Source organism: Brachypodium distachyon, chromosome 1 (assembly GCF_000005505.3).
Source record: "Brachypodium distachyon strain Bd21 chromosome 1, Brachypodium_distachyon_v3.0, whole genome shotgun sequence".
In the NCBI taxonomy this organism is placed as follows: Eukaryota; Viridiplantae; Streptophyta; class Magnoliopsida; order Poales; family Poaceae; genus Brachypodium; species Brachypodium distachyon.
The window spans coordinates 23,144,675-23,163,625 of record NC_016131.3 but is presented as its reverse complement, the minus strand read 5'-3'; the positions used below and the strand labels follow the sequence as shown (position 1 = coordinate 23,163,625).

The following is an 18,951-nucleotide window of genomic DNA, read 5'->3' as shown; positions in this document are numbered from 1 at the left end:
ATTTTATTTTGTCAAGACAAGTTTTTCGTCAACATATTTGTATTAAATATGAGACACTTATTATGTTATCGGAGGGAATACTTTTAGTAGTACGAATCTAGTGATACCAATTTTATGTCACATAGATTACAAATTAATTAATAGAGTTATTGGTAGCCAAACATAAAAAACAAAATACATCTTGCATTCGGAATGGGGGGTCTATTAATTGTTGGTCAAACGTAAAACAAAATACGTCTTACATTTGGAACGGAGGGAGTAAACCACAGCTGGATCTTGTCAGCTCAGGAATCACTCACTCAAGCAGAACAATATCTTGTGTGTACAGTTTCTGTACACATAACATACTTGAGTTGATAGAGCCACCAGTAGCATTATTCAATGGGAGATTATTCAATTTTTGTGTGAACCAATGCTATGTACTCTATCAGACGAGAGACAAATCAAGAACCACGCATATTTTCACCGTCACACAGCCTTATATATACTATACAACAACACATTGCTGGTTCAAAAAGGATTCAAGTGAGAAAAATCTACACTGTTATCAACCCAATGCATAGAAGGGTCTGGTGTTATGTCGAAAGCTATGAACTCCCCTAGTTTAAGACCTCACTTTAGCAAGTCGTGCCCTGATCTCCTCCAGATCCTCCTCATCGTCATCAGCACCCTCGGCAACAGCTTGACGCTGAAAAAAGGCATAGATTCCCTTAAATATAAAATTATTACAGCAAAATCACACTTCAGTTGAACAAGATAAAAGCTTGCTACTATAGTATTAATAATCCATTGATTGTAGTACATTGCTGAGAAGTTGGATTAGGATGTTGTGGTCTATCACACAAGCAATTTTCCAGGCAATATTTTCTTAAAATCCATAGCTCATTTCTCTTTTGCACAGCTGAACGCAATAAACGACATGCGAACAAAAACACAAGCGATGAAGCATCTACCTCTTCTGGAACCCTGCTCGTTGATGCTTGCTTAACCTTAGGTGTCCTGGCAGCATCTGGTAGCTGTGAGGCAGTTTCCCCTGCCACTGAGGCAAGAACCTTGTCAACCTCCTCTTCAATTTCCTCTTCCATGTCCTCAGAGTCCAAAGCTGAATCAACTGCATCATTCATCATCTCTTCCATTACACCTGCCTAGAGTTGTAGGCATACAAAGTTAGCAGTATTAGATCAGATGTCCCAATGATCAACCTCGTTACAGTTCTGTGAATACAGTGACATATCAATGTCAATGATGGATTTAATATCTTTGAACAGTGTAAACGAAATGTAGTAAGTATCTAACCAATGATAAATACATGTAGCAGGTTACCTTCGTCATTTCTTTGCTAAATTCTTGCATCGTGGTAGCCAATTCTGGAGCTTTCATTAGATTATTAACAATTTTCATAACTTCAGCACTTTTTGACAAATGACCTACTGTTCTTGCAGTTGCTGAAATTTGCATAAACAGAAGTTATTAATTATAACAGAGAAGTATAAACAAACTGAGCACTACATCATGGCCTTAAAAATGCTAATGAAGGAACGAAATACTATTTTGTATGTTCATAGGTGCTTCATTAACGAAAACTAAAGACATACATTCAAAACCAAATACAGACTACTGAGAGAACTGTTACAGGGCATGGACCCACATGTCAGTGTCTTAGATGGCATATACAAATTCAGTGATTTCCAGTATCTGTGTGCCCAAAGGAAAGTGGTGCATACAAGAAACATAAGTTTTGTACTGGTATGAGGCTAAATGCCTGCAGCTACGGCAAACTTCAGGATGCAACATTGAAGATGAGCTAATAGATGTTTTCTTCCATAATCTAAAGGGTGTCTACCAATTAATGGCCTCAGATGCCCAACACCAAAGAGTTCATAAAAGGAAAACAAGAAAGGATCATACCAACAATTTCTCCAAGATGCATTGATACAGAATTTAGTTGAGCTTTGTTTTCATAAAGACGATTAACAGCCCGTCTTGATCTCACAAGTTCCTTCGCAAGAGCCTAACACATAAAAATGAAATGACATGAGAAACTTGTCATTGAATTATGCCTGCTGAAAGTTGAAAGATAAAATGTAAATGACTAAAACAGATAGGATTTATAGAGATGCGAATTAGAACATGAGTTATGAGATGAGCATTCTAATCACCAAAATTGTCCTCCATAAAGTTGTAATGGCTGAATGTGGAGTATGGACATTTGCGGGCATCTGTGTACTAATTATGCAGTTTAGCAGGACAAGTGGTCCACAGCTTGCATCTACAAATCTTAACCATTAAACGAAATGCCAACATCAATACTATAACAAGTATATTTATTAGTGCATCATTGTCAAGTTTATCAATATAAACAAGCCACTATAGCTCACCAAGATTAAAGAAGTAGATTCCCTCACTTAAATAGGATTGACTCTTTACTTTTGGGTTACAGATGTATACACACATGTTTCATAATATTTTATAAGAATATTAGAATAAAAAAGTGATTTTGTTTAGCATAGTCAGATGAACATGTATAATTAAGGTGTGAAGTAGATAACTAGACTGAACTACACTTCGACTATAGAATGCACCCTGCATTGGTAACAACTGCTGTTTAAATCAAGTATATTGAACCTCAGGTCCCAAAACTTGCACAATCTGGTAGTTAAATCTCTAATGTTTTGACCGAGGTCCCAAAAATTGCACAAATGTGGCACTTAAATCCTTAAACTTGTATATGTTTCAAGAAACACTACGTCCATGCATGCGCATCAGGTGCTCAAGTGTACCACCAATATAGTCAGACGAAAATGGATGTATGCCGCCAAATACCAATTTAGATAGTACCATCAAAACTGTCCTATAAATACTGTATTCAACAAGTATGGCGAACGATAAATTTGGTGCTTGGTGGAAGAACAAGAGAATTGAAAACACCAAATAACCACTAGAATCAAGAAGAAAGAGGACCTTACTCACATTGCTATGTGCCTGGATCTGATGGTTTAATTGGTGGCGTAAACAAAAAAGATGTGGCACGAGTGCATTGGATACAATATTTAGGGCCTCTTTGATTCAAAGGATTTTCATAGGATCGTTTTTAGGATTGAAGTATTGGGAACTATCAGTACGTGGGTTGTTTGATTTGCAGGGTTGGAATTAATAGCAATTTTTCCTGTGGTCTCTTTTGAACTCTATTTCATATGAAAATTCCCATTGACTAAGACCTCTTGGTAACATCCCTATGGTGCAAGCAAACCTCTCAATAAGATTATAAGACTCAAAAGGGCATGAGGTTGCAATCGTATGATTTTGGAGTTTTGTGAATCAAAGAGGCCCTATAGATGGGGTAATTGGGAGTCATATATGTTAAGGCACCTCGCGGTATGTGTCAACAGAATAGAGGTCTTACGACTCCTGTTAGGTCAAAGTTCTATACCAAGAACTACTATCCATGCAGTGCATATAGGATAGCTTGCCATGAGTTATACAAAGGTTAACATTTTCATTTTTCATGCAAGCATTCCCCTACTAGGTTCAATGTTCCTAAGCAAAAGCAAAGTATTTGAGTAAAGCACATCATGGAACTCGATGAACTGAACACAAAGCAACCATTGAACATGCATTTACTGACAGAATTCAACAAGCAATGCAGAAGGAACTGAATTGTTCCAAATGTAAATCTATGATTCTCTAATGTTCTCAATGATCAAGCAAAAGGTGAACAAACACAGATATGCTTACACAAAGCAACAATATTAAAAATAAGCACACCTTTGCGGATCCCATGTCGTTGCGCTTAGCAGCCTCCCTGATGGCTTTCTCTACATTCTTCTCCTCCCTCTGCACATCTACGGTAGGAAAAGGAAAGGAAAAACAAATCAGCAGAAGAAATATGCAACAACACTGCATGTGGACAAACTCCAACCATCAATTCATGAAAGCCCGATCAGCTTAAGCGCCCCAGGCCTCAATTGATTAGATTATACTCCGCGGCTCCGCCGACGAGCCCAGGGGAAGACCAAGACAAGACTTGGCCGCAAATCGCTTCGCCGGAAAGGGAAAAAGGGGGAGATGAGGGGACGAGGAACCTCGGATCTGGCGGTCGAGGACGCGGCACTCGTTGCGGAGGCGGCGCTGCCACTCGCGCAGCTGCTGCTGCGGCGTTGCCCTCGGCTTCAGCAACCCCTTCATCTTCTCCATCGCCCCAAACCGAAGATTTGACGGGCTTATTCCCTTGCCGCCGGCGCTGTCGAGTCACGCGGTGCTTCGCGGGGAGAGGCCAACAGCGAGAACGAAGAAACCATACGCGTCAGGCAACCTGCGAATCTGCGCTAGTAGTAAAACAGCGCATTTCGACTCTCCCGTTTTACTTTACTTTTCCTCTCTTCTTATGCGTATTCATTATTCCTTTTAACCTTTCCGCTGATTATTTTGGCCAAATTCTCGTACAGTTCATTTCAATTTAGTTTTACATACTAGGATCCATAAAAAATATAGCTCATTTAATATAAAATTTGTACTAACTTAGTACAAAATGAGCGACATTTATGTTCTATACAAGTGTTTATTCATAACAAAGAAAATAAGTGGTTACTCATACTTTGTCTATCCATGCTTTGCTACACTGCTATCAATAACAAAATATAATCGGTTGTGTCAGCTCATTAACGTAGGCTTGACTCACCGTACCGTTAAAACCAGGTTTGCGATTGTCGAACTGCCTTGTGTTGAACTTATTTTACAATGTAAAAATATACAAGAAAGCATGAAAGCCTTTGTTGACAACATATTACAATAGGAAAATAGGATGAGAGGAATGGGATTATTGAGTCCACTACAATACCTAACGTCCGTCCACGTTTGTTTTGGTGCCATTTTATTATATTTTTTCAAGGAATTTAAAGTGGTTAAATTAGATTGTGGAGAAGTGCTTAGTTCTTCTGAGTCAATAAGACACACATGCATTTCGAGACATTATTTATCCAATTAAGAATATAGTTATATGTCATAAAAACATACCGTTAAGTTCGTATTTGAAGAAATTTTCGATTCCAAAGATTTATGGTGAATAACTAATATATTAATTATTTTTTATTTATTTATGGGAAAATTTCTTATCATTCTTGGTTAAAATCTTGTCTTAAGAAATCATCGTAATGAGCATTTGTTCCATGAAAGTTGTTTCATTTCTACTCCCACAGTTCTTGAATGTAATAAGTTTTAACTTTGTCTTAAGTCAAACCTTTTAAACTTTGACCAAGTTTCTAGAAAAAAAATCTATCAACATTTGTGACTCTAAATTAGTTTGATTAAATCCATCGTAGTATATATTGTCAACTGTAAGAAGTTTGACTTATTATAATCTTAGGATTTCTTGTATTTAGATTTTTTTTAGCAAGTCTTGTATTTAGATATAGGAACCGAGGTTATAGGATTGAGTCGGACCAACAGCTTGTTGGGACAACGAGTCTTAGGTAGTGTTTGGTTGAGATCATGAACTGGAATGTAATGGAATGGTTCCAAAAGTTGAAATGATTTCTGTGTTTGGTTCTTAGAACAAAGAGAAGGAGAATGGAACCATATGATTCCTCAAAAAGGAATATTCCCTCAATATGCCTAACCATCTCATTTCTCAAAAATGTATAGGAATGAGTTGTTTCCAAATAGAACCGGTAATCTAAATGTTTGGTTCTTAGGATGTAGAAAAATAGAATTACATTTCATTCTTATAAGAATAGAACCGTTCCGTTCCATTCCACCTCGTTGTAGAACCAAACACTACTTCCTTGTTCCTTATTAGTATTGCGGTTCAATTTTTCTTTTGGGACCGACCCGATAGCCCTTATGGGCCAGCTTCTGTTGGACGATCTAGTTGTTTTTCTTTTTTGAGCGAATGTTTCTAGTGACCGGTCAGTCTGGCTCAATCCCATCCTTAAATCATGTGTTTCTCGGTGGCCCATCAGGCCTGCCCACCAGGACCCGAATATAATCAGACCAGGCCAGGCTGGCCCATATAAGCCGATGGAAGGCCCAGGCCCGAGCAGTTTAGCCCGACAGGCCCCAAACGAATATAGAAAATGCTAAAAAAATAAGGAAAATGCACATAAAATACAGAAAATGCTAAATGAACCAGGCCGTGCCGGCCCGCAGGTCCGAGGCCCGGCACGGCCCATTTAGCCTCGTGCCAAAGAGCCCGGCCAGGTGGCCTTCTCTGTTTCTTGAGCGATGCAAATCTTCCGTCTGCACTGTCGCACTGACTGCACCCGTCACCAACTCGCAGACGCTCCGCTCCCGTCGCGGCCTCGCCCCCCTTTGCTTCGCTCAAGACCGCATCCTCTCTCCGACTCCCGATCGATCGCCTCCCGGAGCGCACCCACACCTGCAGCAGGTAGGGCTTCCTCTCCGCCTCTCGCAAGCATCGCCGCCTCCGCGCCTTGCCCCCGCTTCCCCTGGATCTCGTGGTTTTACCTTCATCTATCGATGTTCGTCAGTTCATTTTCTTCTTGTCTATAGTATGCTGCGAAACTAATTTCTCTCTGATTTGCTGTTGCTTTTGATGATGAACGTCTGGTCACACGAAAATTTTCCCGATTGTGGATTTGGCAAGCATGTGTACAATTACATGGTTTTACATGCATGTGTATTGTGTAATGTAGATAGATCTATCTATTCTTACGAGAACTCCTAGTGAGACAGGTTCCAGAATTGTTACCTGACGTACTGTTTATCTATTCTTACGAGAACTCCTAGCAGGGCACCGTCATCCATTGGCACTTGCTTTATTTCGGTTTTGTGATTTTTTGTTCAAGTTAATTGATGTCCTTTTAGTTCAGGCTGTACACATGGATCTGATCCATGGATGTTATATCAATTTTCTGATCATGTTCTCCACATTGTCTGTGATGTTATATGCATATGGCTCACATTTTGTGATAATGAATTATTGCATTTGCAGTGCTAGCAACGTTTCAGTACTGCAAACGATACATTGCTATATTTTTTTTAGAACTTTAGATGGAAGATCTAATAACAAAACGACAATAACTAATTGTGATATAGCTAGGCTATCAAACTTGAGATGGATACAATCAGGATTACTAGGGATGGCAACAGGGCCCTGCTTCCCAGCGTGTAATCTTCTATTTGGGCACCTAGATGGATGAGATCTATTTAGGCTTTGTTTGTTTCAACCCAGTCGCCACCAATCCAGAGGGAATGTCAGGGATTAAAAGAGATTTCAGTTCATTTTCCCCTCAATTCCTACAGATCCCCACCAATCCAGAGGGATTGGGAGTGAGAACAAGCCCTTAGGAGCATTGACGGGAAAAGAATACCCCCACCCCCACCCTTCAGGCATGCGGCTGGGGGTGTGCCACTATTCCCCATCGTTGCCCCCCATGGGCTTCGTGGAATTGCTATGGTGCTTATTATTTTGCTCAAGTCTGAGTTTTTTTGAACTTGTTACTATGTCAAGTTGTGAAGCTTTGCGGCTATTGTCACTGGTTTATGCAATATTGATGTCATTATGGCTTCATTTGGTTATATAACTGAAGTTTGCTCTATGCTATGTAAATTAAGATATAACAAGTCTGTGGGTATGGTTCCCTGCAAGGCCTTGTTTCCCCAACGAGTCAGGGGAACAAGGATAAGGTACCCTTGAGGCCCCGAGTCCGGATAACATCGAATTTTCTCTTTGTGCAGTAGAGGACGTTCTGTTATTCTTGGTTGGGGAATGCCCCCTATGCCATCTAAGGGGCTCTATTTTTTTCAATTCAGTACTTTGCTTAGGGATAGAGAATTGTTGTATAAGAACATCCATAGTTCCATACCTGTATTGAGGAACAAGTGTCCATGTTCTTCCTAGTAGTAAAGGGGTTACCACCCAAAATGTCCTGCCGCTGTCCACTTTGTTGTAAGATTCACCTTATGTACTTGTCGGATGGGACTTGATTCCTTTCACAGTACCGTGGCAGAAGGTACCACTTGAGTGGATGGAATTATCTCCAAAACATGGAAGGAATTTTTCAACGTAAAACACTCCTCAATACATTAGCATCAACATGCTTTAGGCTCAGTTTGGGGTTGCAGAACTGTGTTGTGCTGAACTTATTTTGTAATCCGCTGTGAGAAAATACACAGGAAAACAGGCAAAAGTTGGTTAGCCAAAAGGAAAAATAGTGATAAGCTGGTTGAAAAAGCTGGATTATCATAATCTAATGCAATGCCAAACTCACCCTTAGTAGGAAAGAATGTGCTGGGCCAACTTTTGTCAATCTAGTCTGAGCAAAAGTAGATAGGGCCTAAGTGTGGTGTTTGACCACTGCCAAGCCCTTTGTGGTGCCTAGGTGCCATTTTTTTATGCATGGTTGCATCCTCCTGCCATTTAGGGGCTTAGGGTTCCATCTACCTTACCTCTCATTCTCTTTCCCCACCACCCTCACATTTAACCACAGGATGGCACCAGAAGAACCAAGAACACAGCTCTCAGTACCTCCTGCAACCTGCCCCTTGCCATCAGATAAGCACTAAATATTCCACCACCCTTCTGCGTGCTGATGTGAATCACATCTCTCGATCATTAATTAGGAATCACAGTTCAGATGGGGTTACCATGAATCTGGTAATTTTGTTTAGCTTCAAGTTTTACAGGAAAAAATCTGAAATGCAATACTTTTCTACATTCTCAAAAATCAACTATAGTAGTTTCATCTGATTTTGACATCTTCAAGGCATTAATCTGCTCTTTCTCAAACTTGTTTGACAAAATTTAGCGAATCATATAATCTTTTACCAAAGCGCGTTGATGGTAATGCGTTATTATTGGTGCTTTGTGTGCAGGAATGGAGAAGTATCACTGCGACGCTCGATTTGCAGCCTTCAAAGACACTCCATTTGCTCTTCGTGGTAAGTGCTCTTGAATGTATTTCTATTGTTCTTTTCCTTCGGATGTAGTTTGGAGATACCAAACAGTCACCACATATCAAAGGTATTGGTGGTACCGATGTGCCGTGGTAGCAGGAGCATATAAACACCTTCGCAAATGCACTCTTGCTCTGTAGGGTGTGTAATAGACTAACAGTTGAGATAGTAGCTTAATATTGTGCCAGGTTATCACTGTATGCTGCTAAAAACAGAAAGCATGTCACAATATAGATATTCTAGTCTGTCAAAGCTCAACAAGTTCAATTATGGGCATATATCATTGGTCACTCACACCATTATTTGGAGATAAAGAGCTGTTATTGGTCAATAATGAATTTTGTGTGGGGGCTATATAGCTCATACATGTCTCATGTGGCTCATTTTCAGTTGTAGATCTATTTTTGTTGGACATGGACTCACGGAGAATCATGCTATCTAGTAAATCATGTAATTACTAAACTGATACGTTAATACTGATATAATCAACAGTGTTTCCATTATCTTTTGTGAAATATGATGAGAGGCCCACCCTTTTTTTAATTCTGCTCTATAGAAGTTTGCAGTTCATTTCCAAACAATCTTGCCACATTTGTTGTATTGATGGTTTCAGAATTTCAGGTGCCCTCGGTATCCCCAACTCATCTTTCGATAGCATGGATGGCTTTAGAGACTTCTCAAGCATTAGGCAAGCAAGGTCATATGCATCTTGTCCTCTAGTAGCTGGGCACCTGAAGGTGTCTCCATCTGAAAGCCGATCCCTGCACGCAAGTCGTTCCCTGTCAGGTCCTGTTGCAAACCGTCCACTGTCTCCCCATCTTCCGCTGAAGAAGCCACAGTTGAGCGCTACTTTCTCAATCTCGCACCGTATATTTGGTGTTGCGCTGGGTGCTGCGATAATATCGGTTCCTTTCGCTACCGAGTTCAGCCTCATGTTTGATGTTTGAGCAGAAATGCGGCCTGGAATAATGAAATTTTGACAAGTCCCTGTCTCGCTGTCTGGACATAGTGTGACTATAGGAGATGTTGTGAAAGCATCATATCATGAATGCAAATGGTTATAAATAATGAGGTAACCAATGATCAGTGTGAAAACGAGCTCATTTTGAATGTCCTTTCTCGCGATGTCTGCAAAATTTGAATTAGATTGCTTTGGTTCAATATTTTCCCTACACGTGCAGAACATTCAGTTCCATTGTTTCTTAATGACATGGTGCTTGTACATCACTGTTACGTTTGTTCTTTTTCATCTTGGATAACTGGTTTCGTCATGCTAAATAATTCTGTATCTACTGTTTGGCTGGATACACTCAAATAGCATCTTACAGTAATGCATTTTGTGATTCCTTCCATGGCAAGAAGTTCAGCATCAGCCAGTCTATAGCTGAAATGCATTTTCACCACCATTGGATGATTCCTCGAGATCATTTATGGGCTGCTGGCCTGACTTTATAAGCTTTCCTTGATATTTCACAATTTCCAGATAGCTTCTCACTCGCCAAATTGAACACACCATCAAAAGGGGTCACTTCACTGTTGGGCTGCCCTTGTCTATCTTGACCTCAACTTCCTCAATTATGTCAAAGGCATGGGATAGAAAGCGCACATGTCAATCACACTCAAGGATAGATAATTTAGCGTTCCATCACAACATAAACTAAAAACAAATGAAGGATATAGCTAATAAATAAGTAAAACCGACGCTCGTCAAGCACAGTTTGCTGCGATCGTGCGAGCGGCATCACCGATTGGTTGCGCGGATGTGGTCACAACAGGCAGTCAAAACCTTATTATAGCAGTTAGAGTAGTGGTTTAATACATGTATGTCCACATTATACATCGATCAAAAATAATTAGACATTCGAGATATGTCTGCATCCAAAGATACAACCTTACATTTGAGCACTTTTCTTCCGTTCTTGCTTGGCATTAGTAAAAATCCAAAAATTAAAGTATTGACATAAGCTATATAGATTATGCACTACATGTATTGCGTTTTGGGACAGCTTTTTAGGTAGTATCATCCTTGTCCTTCTGCACATACACAGGTGCCATGGCTGCAATTCATTAACAAAGTGGTCGATCCTTGGATGCCGTGCTCTGCCCTCTCCTGTCGCCACAACTTTCCTGCCTACTGCCTAGCACCCTCCTCACCTTCTTGGCATGATGATGGATGGGAATGATGCTCTCTAGGCTGGGTAGCCAAAAAGGCTACTGAGCAATTAATGTTTTTTTTTGAGGAATTAATGGCTTCTTCTTGTTTCTTCACCTTCGGTTGCTCCTACATGAATGACTAAAATCACAACCCAATTTGAGCAAAGGTAACATCATTACCCAAATCAAGCATCATCACACTTGAAGCACTTACCCAAATCTAGCATCATCGGGTTTAAACATCGGGTAGAAGGAGAAAGTGCCAAATAGAAGAATTCCCGTTGAATAAAAATAATACGGAGTGCTAAATTCAAACACTCCTTGAGAATAGGTTCTCTGTCTGCAGTTTTCACCCCTGCTGAAATTATTGCCTCTGATTTCTTTCCGTTTTTGGGTATATAGTTGGCTGCCTCCACATGGCTACAATTCCTTCTCCAGTTCTGCTCCTCGGTGATTGGTTGTTCCTCTCCCCGTTTCCACTGCAAGACGAGTCACAAGAGTAGACTGTAACCAAAAAAACAAAAAGGAAAAGGAAAAACCACCACTAAGATTTCTGACCCAGCAAACGAAAAGGAGCTCACCGATGGAGGGCGGCGAGTACTGCGGCAAGAAGGCGAGGGTGGAGGTGAAGCGAGAGGAGGGAGCAGTGATGCAAGACGGAGGCGAAGGAGGGAGGGCCGTGGTGGCGGCGGAAGCCATGGCGGAACCGCAGATGGACGTTAGGATCGACGCGGCCTTATTCCACTGTCAGGCCTGCCTTCTCCCCCTCAAACCCCCCGTGTTCAAGGTGCGCTCTCCTCTCACCTAACAGCTGCAAAAATCACGATTTGTTTGCGAAAGATCACAAATTTGTTTCGTAAAGAGAAGAAACCCTCTTTCGATGAACCTTGAGATTTTGTGTGGAAGAAACACTCTTTCGATAAATGCTGAATTTTTGAGTTGAAGAAAACCCTCTTTCGAGATGAATGCTGAGATTTTTGTGTTCTCTGCGTTTCTGATCGAAGTGCCGCGCGGCCGGGCACATCCTGTGCTGCTACTGCCGGTGCGGCCACGGCGACATCTGCAGCCGCGCCGACACCCACTGCGGCGAGCTGGACATCATCATTGGCGCCGCCAAGGTGCCGTGCGCCTACAAGGTGTTCGGCTGCGAGAGCTACGTCGTGTACCACGAAGCCGCGGGCCACCGCCGCGCGTGCCCCTGCTCGCCCTGCTCGTGCCCGGAGCCCGGCTGCGCCTTCCTCGGCTCCCGCGCCATGCTTCTCGACCACGTCGCCGTCGACCACGCGCGCCCCGCCGTCGCGGTCCGCTACGGCCGGTCCTGTAACCTGAGCCTCCCCCTGTCGCGGCGCTGGCACGTCCTCGTCGGCGAGGAGGAAGACGACCGGAGCGTGTTCCTCGTGTCCCTGGGCGAGCTCGGCGTGGAGGCCACCGCCGTGTCGCTGGTGTGCGTCAGGGCGGACGATGGTGCTGCCACGGCCGTGGCGCCGCGGTTCTGGTGCAAGCTCTCCGTGGAGCTCCCCGGAGTCGACAAGGACAAGCTGGTCCTCATGGCGTCCGACGTGAGCAGCAGCGCTCTGTCCGGCGGCGCGCCGGAGCCTGGTCAAGGGATGTTCTTGGCGGTGCCTCGGGAGTTGCTCCCCGGAGACATGCTCACGCTCAGCGTCCGCATTGACCTGGTCCAACCTGCCGCCGCCGCCCGCAAGTCGGCGACACCGCAATCTAGGACATCGAGGAAGATGCATTGACGTCTCACGTCTTCGTTTGATCTTCTCCATGTCATGAATGAATGTCTGAATGATGATCAGTATGCGTTTGTTAAGCTACTACGTCGTTCTTCTGATTTATGACGCTTCGCCGTTTAATTTAGCAGCAATAGAGCAGTTTGACTCAGTAGTAATGCAGCTGCCGGTTTGTAGTGCAACGAATGTAGTCCTGAAATATGTGACGGAACATGAAGCAGAGTTTTCATGTATGTAACCTGAAGCAGAGTGCATTCTGTGAATCATTTTCTTCTACTCCCTCGGTCCTGAAATATGTGACGGAAGGAGTACTTTATCTTACTGTACTGTATAAGGTTGGTAGTTATATGTTCCGATTCTTCAGTGGGTTTCTTCACATGAAAGGAACCGTTGCAAATTATTTTGGTCAGACTGAAATGAATTGGATGCATGTAAATATACCCCTCGCTTCACTCTTTGATTCTTTGTCTGAGATTATTATTTTTTCTGAACAACCTGACCTGATAATGCTGAAAGGACCTTCAAGTTCAAACCAAAGATGTCAAGCACATGCTTCCAAAGTTTGTATTCATGGTTCACATAAATTATTATGTGTCATTATAGTCTTTTTTTCTCAACCATATAAATGACACTTTTGTCTCAAATAACATCAGTTATAAGCTTGTACATGTTCTGAATAACTTGATAAAGATGAGATAATTGCAAACAGTATTAGTTCCGGATCATGCATTTTGGTTTTTTAAGTGACAGCATTGTGTGCAAAATTATCAGGCTATGTTCCGCGTCAGAACTTCAAGTACTCCAATGTAGCTCCATGTACCACACTTTCCTCCAATTTTACTTACAGTTGTTCTGACAAGTTTCAATCAATTGCTTTCACCTTCCAACCTGTTGGCTACATCTCAGGTTGCAGGCAAAATGCCAATAATAGTTTTCTCAAGTCCCAAATAGCAGCAGCTGTGTGACTTTTCCAAGAACTCTTCTTGACATTTAACTACAAGCAGCTGCATGTCAGACATTATATGTAAGAAGTGCACATGCGCATCAAGAGTTTATTCTCAAGCAATCACCGACGAGTTATATGCTAGTCCCTTCGTCCCATATCAATTGAATTTCTATTACATGTATCTAGACGCATTTTAGTATATAGATACGTTCATATTTAGACAAATTTGAGTCACTTAATGTGAAATGGAGAGAGTAGATGAATTTGGTACATGCGACAGAATGATGCCCATCTGCCTTAGGCATCAAGCCTACATTTCTCCCAAGAAAATGTCTCTTCAGCAACATTTTCCCAAGGTTACAGTTCTGGTTAAGCAAAAATTTCTTAGCTGTCTACACGTCTCAAGGCCATTTCTCCGCAAGAGAACATTGCCCGATTATTTACATGTTATTGAAGGATCCCTTTGTGTCCCTCCGAAGGAAAGTGATAACCCGCATCACGAAGCTAGATTTTTTTTTTTGAGGAAAATGACAGGAGCTCTCTTTCTCTTACTTAATTGAACGGCAGAGCTCCTGCCATTTTCCTAAAAAAAAAAGAAGCTAGACTGGTTTCTGCAGTGGAAGACCACCCATATCTTCTTAGTTTTCATTTGGAATGGTCTCGGTGAGGTCGAATCTTCAGAAATAGATGAAGAAAGCAAGTATTTGCATGTCCTTACCCACACATAGTAAACCACAATTCCACAACTTCATGGGATACTAAAGTGATAAACAACATATAGAGTGAACCAGTTCCATAACTGTATGAAGTACCCAAGTGGTTCAATACAAACTGCAAATCTCAGATAGATGGGATAGCATGAGCAGCTACCACACAAAATAGATCTGATCCCACTAAAGATGCAACTGTAATGATTCTAGAGACATGACATAGGATACAAACTAGACCACCAACAGTTAGACGGTTTCATGAGGGACCATATCCGGTCAACTAACTTAGCTTGCGGGGTCGGCAAAGAGTTTCTTTGCAGATTCTGCACTGCAGGTAGACGCAGCTGATTCTTATGCCGCATCGAGCATGTAGGGCCTCTTGCGATCGACTGCAAGCTCTTCCACAGACTTGTTATGACCTTTACGCTTCTCTTCAAGCCTAGGACATCTCTTAGGAGTATCGGTATGGTAGTTCTTCCGAGGACGTTTCACCTTCGCTCTCAGCAGCTTTGCATCACAACCTTCAGAAGTAGCCTTCGGAGTGGTAGAAGTCAGACCTGCAATGCGAGTTGTTACAGTGTTTGCTTCATATGGATTGTTTGCATGATGAACATGCAACTGAACTAACAAAGGGTTGTAGTAGAACTTACTGAGATATGGCACTGCTGTTTGAGAGTGAGGACGACTCTGTGATGAAGCTGTATCAAGAGGCGCTTTTCCCGTAACAGAGGATGATGCAGTAGCTTCCGCAGCATTTCTGGACTTAGTCGTCTCTTGCCTTTCTTCACCAGCTGCAGCAAGGGCAAACATAGCCTGCACATGTTGCCTTCCTTCAGCAGCTACAACAAACATAGTCTGGCCATCATGAAATGCTTCCCAATGCTGAGTTGCAGTATGATCTTCTTGAACATTCTCTTCGTCGCTGGTCAAGTCAATAATATCATCAATCCCCTCAATGAAATCCACTATTGCCATTGTGTAGCCTGAAACAGTAAATTGTCTGAGTAATGATTAATGAAGAGTAATGAAGCAGTAAAACTTCTTTTGATTGATATATCCATCCATCAAAATTTTCTTTGGAATCTACTGTGAAATCTCTTCATATTAATATATTTGGAAAAAAAATCCTTAAGCAATTATTTTAGACCTGGACAGCAGATATATTTCTCTAAGCAATTATTTTAGACCTGGACAGGCTCTCTAACTTAGCTCCTACTGTGAAATCTCTTCATATTAATATATTTGGAAAAAAAAAGTACCGAGCATTACTGACTAGAAATCTACTAACACTATTTTCATATGGCCAGTCAAAAATCCTTATAATTTAGTGTTCAGATTCTAAAAGGTCCGATTTCGCAAACTCTGGCTGCTACTTTGTTTTCCAACGCATCCATTTAATTACGGTGTATATGCATGTCTTTTGGTTATTAAAAAATCAACAGCGATGTCGCTAACAGAGCAAAAAGTAATCGTTGTACTGGGATACCAAATGGGTCAGAACTGTCCATTTTCTTGATTGTATCAACAATAACAATGTTGGTCAACAGAAAAGGATTGACAGCATCACTAAAGATTACTTTTTTAGATAATGACACTAAAGAATTTGGTGACAGAGTGTCCATTCTTCAAAATGAAATTTCATTTATTGATTTTTTTCACACCGTGCATAGAACTCTTCCTCTTCCAAAACTAATAATGAAAACTGAGTTTTACATTTCAGTCACAAAACCATTGGGTTCCAAATTTGTGGCACACTTGTCACTTGTTCAGGAAGTCCACTTAGCGAAGGCATGCGTGGTTGGTTGGTGGAGAAAACTCCCTTTTCAGGAGATCTATGTTTACCGTACTAGTGACTTGTGGAAGGTTACTAATCAATTCATAAAGGACAACATTCATAAATCTTAAAGATATATAATCTAAAAAGAACAAATCTCGAGAGCAAAGAAAACCTTCTTCCTGTGCTTGTCCTTGTCAGTTCTCACTCCGGCTCAAGAATAGCTTTGCTTCACCCCAATCGCCTGGATGCCCCTTCCAGGAAAAATAAATGATGATTAGTAATCCACTCGGCATAGCAAAAAGAATAGAAGGAAAGAGAGGAATTTTCAGATAGGATTGCTCGCGGCAGAGAAAAAAACACTATAAAGATTCAATCCAAGAAATAATTTAGGGTTCCTCACCAGCAGCGAAAGAAGTCGATCGGAGAACGGGTGGGTGAGTGGGTCACTCAATCCAGGCACACGCCAGTAGAGGATCGGAGGTGGGGGAGAAGGAGAATGCGATGAAGACGGAGGTGGCCCTGCTTCTTCCTGGCGCCAGCACGAGGAACCGGATGGCGACGGCTTCGGGGTGGTTGTGGCACTGGAGGAGGCCCTCGGGGGCGAGGTATGGGCGGCCGAGGTCGGGCTCCGATGTGGGGCGGCTGGGGCTTGCGGCAATAGAAGCCGAGGGCGGCGAAGGCTTCGTGCGGTGGACGTGCTGCTCCGGTAGGCGGCGGATAGGAGCAGGCACCGCGGGGAGCCGGCGGCAGCGAGTGGAGCGCGCGCTGCATTGGGGAGGCGCCGGCTTCCATGCGTTGCTTCCACGGAATCGGGCCGGCTTCGCGATGCGGGCCGAGGGAGGCTAGGTAGAGGCGGCCTCGGGCTAGCTCGTGCGAGGTCGCCGGAGATGGAGAAGACTCTTCCCTTGTCAAAACAGTCAGGCTCAGACAGCTTGTCCAGCGTGGCGCCACGTTGGCTTCGACGTGTGGGTCCTCTTGTCAGGTTTTGCATCAAAACGAGATTAACTGCGAAATCAGTACGCGGGAGTACACACAAAAGCGGTGGTAATTTAAAGAAAATTAAAAAAAATGGTTTTTCTAGAGATGTGGCTCAAATGTGGTGGTTTTAAGTAATTTTCTCTTGCAAGCACCGATATGATTAGCACCGATATGAATTTTTTTTTCGGAGATGGTTGAGGAGATAAAGCCTCACAAATCCCCAAGTCACTATTGTAGCAATTTTAAACCTGATTTAGTTAAAATAATTTATGAACTTACTTACTTTTGGATATTCTACCAAAGTTTCATGATGAACACTTGGCAGCCCCTAGTCTCGAACACATATCAGAACAATAAAACACTAATCCATTGCCGTGTTCGGCCCAACTCCCTCCACACTTTTCTACCTCTATCTTTTTTTTCGTGCTAAGAGCATGACCATGAACCCATCCCCTTGAAAACCTCTGCATTGCCTTTCCAATCACTCGATCTATCAATCCATCCAAAATTACCCACATGCACAATAATTCGCTCATTCTAGAAAAAACAACAAAACAAAAAGAATAGAAACGATTTGGTTAATCTGAAGATCAAAATTTATAGCTCTCCTCTCCCTAGAAAACCCATCTAGATTTTCACATCCGCCGGCACCGCTCCTTTTCCGGTAGATCGTCATCTTTCTCGTCCACAGGCTCTGAAGGCGATGATCTCATATGATTTTTTTTAAATGAATGAAATTCACTCAAAAAACAAAAAATGAAAATTCCATTGAAGTTTTGACAACTGATACCTTGTAGTACAGCACATGCGCCCTGGCTAACTTGAAATGTTTCTTTTTATATTTTAGTTTTGGTCCTGCACTGCACTGCACACGTAGTCAAATGGGAGGAGGATCCCCTGACGTATGGCTATTGTGGCTGACCTGTGGGTCCGGGCCCACATGTCAGCCACCCTCACGGCAGGGGACGTACGTCAGAGGAGTTGTCTCTGGTCAAATGCTATGGGGATCGCTCCCATTGAAAGCTCCCTTTTGTCAGTGATTAGTTGATGCATATGCAGCGGGGAGTATCAAGAGGATGGATCAATGCTCTTTTTTCTTTGAATAGGATATCAGAAAGGAGATAAATCAAATAGCCTAAGCATGTGCAATATTGGGCGAGCATGATGAGAAGGCGGAGGTAGTGGACTGGTTTTTCTCGGGGCTGTTGGTCTCGGCGTCGGATAGGCCCTTCACCCTTGACCTCGACTTTCTTGGGCTTCCGAGCTGCAACTTGGTGGGCCTTGAGACTGACTTCACCGAGGAGGAGGTCTTGGCCGTGGTGAAGGCCCAGGAGCTGGACAAGGTGCCTGGGCCGGATGGTTTCAAGAGTCGTTTTTTCGTCTCGTGTTGGGGGATCATTAAGGGCAACGTGATGGAGGTTATCAATTCAATGTCGAGGTTGGATGTTCGTGGCCTCCACGCCATAAATACGGCCCTCATCACGTTGTTGCTGAAGAAGCCCGATGCTTTGGAGGTCAGGGATTTTCGTCCGGTGAGCTTGATCCACAGCGTGGTCACGTTGTTGCTGAAGAACCGGGGAGGTTGATCCAGTAGGTCTCAAAGCGAAACACCAAGGATTTGGGGATGCGGGTGCCAACAATCACAAAGCATGGAACATGATATGTAGTGTTTCGAACCATCGAGCAAATCATCAATATTTTAAAGATATAACATAATGGAAGCAAATACTCCCA

The 18,951-nt window shown here is 42.5% G+C and overlaps 4 protein-coding genes across 8 annotated transcripts; 2 read left to right on the top strand and 2 right to left on the bottom strand.

Moving 5' to 3' along the window:
- Window positions 1–316: 316 nt before the first annotated feature.
- On the bottom strand, window positions 317–4,343 carry LOC100828971 (vacuolar protein sorting-associated protein 24 homolog 1). The gene is made up of 6 exons (XM_003563081.4): window positions 4,083–4,343; window positions 3,766–3,842; window positions 1,909–2,011; window positions 1,324–1,445; window positions 954–1,145; window positions 317–688 (listed from the first exon to the last, which is right to left on the bottom strand). The coding sequence occupies exons 1-6, from the start codon at window positions 4,192–4,194 to the stop codon at window positions 605–607; spliced, it is 690 nt and encodes a 229-aa protein (XP_003563129.1). The 5' UTR covers window positions 4,195–4,343; the 3' UTR covers window positions 317–604.
- Window positions 4,344–6,224: 1,881 nt separating this feature from the next.
- Window positions 6,225–10,162, top strand: LOC100828671 (succinate dehydrogenase subunit 3-1, mitochondrial). 2 transcript variants are annotated; one of them, XM_003563080.4, is made up of 3 exons: window positions 6,225–6,382; window positions 8,833–8,898; window positions 9,535–10,162. In XM_003563080.4, exons 2-3 carry the CDS (start codon window positions 8,835–8,837, stop codon window positions 9,858–9,860), a joined length of 390 nt encoding a protein of 129 aa, XP_003563128.1. In that variant the 5' UTR covers window positions 6,225–6,382; window positions 8,833–8,834; the 3' UTR covers window positions 9,861–10,162. The 2 variants fall into 2 exon arrangements, with proteins under 2 accessions (XP_003563128.1, XP_014754255.1); XM_014898769.2 differs by lacking the exon at window positions 6,225–6,382 and adding an exon at window positions 6,427–6,476.
- Window positions 10,163–10,386: 224 nt separating this feature from the next.
- On the top strand, window positions 10,387–13,244 carry LOC100837214 (E3 ubiquitin-protein ligase SINA-like 10). The gene is made up of 3 exons (XM_003560173.4): window positions 10,387–11,234; window positions 11,470–11,854; window positions 12,072–13,244. The coding sequence occupies exons 2-3, from the start codon at window positions 11,651–11,653 to the stop codon at window positions 12,810–12,812; spliced, it is 945 nt and encodes a 314-aa protein (XP_003560221.1). The 5' UTR covers window positions 10,387–11,234; window positions 11,470–11,650; the 3' UTR covers window positions 12,813–13,244.
- Window positions 13,245–14,511: 1,267 nt separating this feature from the next.
- Window positions 14,512–17,161, bottom strand: LOC104584720. 4 transcript variants are annotated; one of them, XM_014896541.2, is made up of 4 exons: window positions 16,640–17,161; window positions 16,412–16,490; window positions 15,113–15,462; window positions 14,512–15,019 (listed from the first exon to the last, which is right to left on the bottom strand). In XM_014896541.2, exons 3-4 carry the CDS (start codon window positions 15,435–15,437, stop codon window positions 14,814–14,816), a joined length of 531 nt encoding a protein of 176 aa, XP_014752027.1. In that variant the 5' UTR covers window positions 15,438–15,462; window positions 16,412–16,490; window positions 16,640–17,161; the 3' UTR covers window positions 14,512–14,813. The 4 variants fall into 4 exon arrangements, with proteins under 4 accessions (XP_014752027.1, XP_014752028.1, XP_014752025.1 ...); XM_014896542.2 differs by having other exon boundaries at window positions 16,412–16,480; XM_014896539.2 differs by having other exon boundaries at window positions 15,113–15,445; window positions 16,640–17,160.
- Between the last annotated feature and the right edge of the window lie 1,790 nt (window positions 17,162–18,951).

Bases quoted from the DNA above. Each gene is read 5' to 3' on its own strand.
- LOC100828971 (XM_003563081.4), bottom strand. From the start codon at position 4,194: ATGGAGAAGATGAAGGGGTTGCTGAAGCCGAGGGCAACGCCGCAGCAG. The intron at 1,446-1,908 runs GTATGATCCTTT...TGCAAATTTCAG, and splicing joins GCATCTTGGAGAAATTGTTG to CAACTGCAAGAACAGTAGGT. The intron at 689-953 runs GTAGATGCTTCA...GCCTTTTTTCAG, and splicing joins CGAGCAGGGTTCCAGAAGAG to CGTCAAGCTGTTGCCGAGGG.
- LOC100837214 (XM_003560173.4), top strand. From the start codon at position 11,651: ATGGAGGGCGGCGAGTACTGCGGCAAGAAGGCGAGGGTGGAGGTGAAG. The intron at 11,855-12,071 runs GTGCGCTCTCCT...TTCTGATCGAAG, and splicing joins TCAAACCCCCCGTGTTCAAG to TGCCGCGCGGCCGGGCACAT.
- LOC104584720 (XM_014896541.2), bottom strand. From the start codon at position 15,437: ATGGCAATAGTGGATTTCATTGAGGGGATTGATGATATTATTGACTTG. The intron at 15,020-15,112 runs GTAAGTTCTACT...CTCGCATTGCAG, and splicing joins AACAGCAGTGCCATATCTCA to GTCTGACTTCTACCACTCCG.
- LOC100828671 (XM_003563080.4), top strand. From the start codon at position 8,835: ATGGAGAAGTATCACTGCGACGCTCGATTTGCAGCCTTCAAAGACACT. The intron at 8,899-9,534 runs GTAAGTGCTCTT...TCAGAATTTCAG, and splicing joins CACTCCATTTGCTCTTCGTG to GTGCCCTCGGTATCCCCAAC.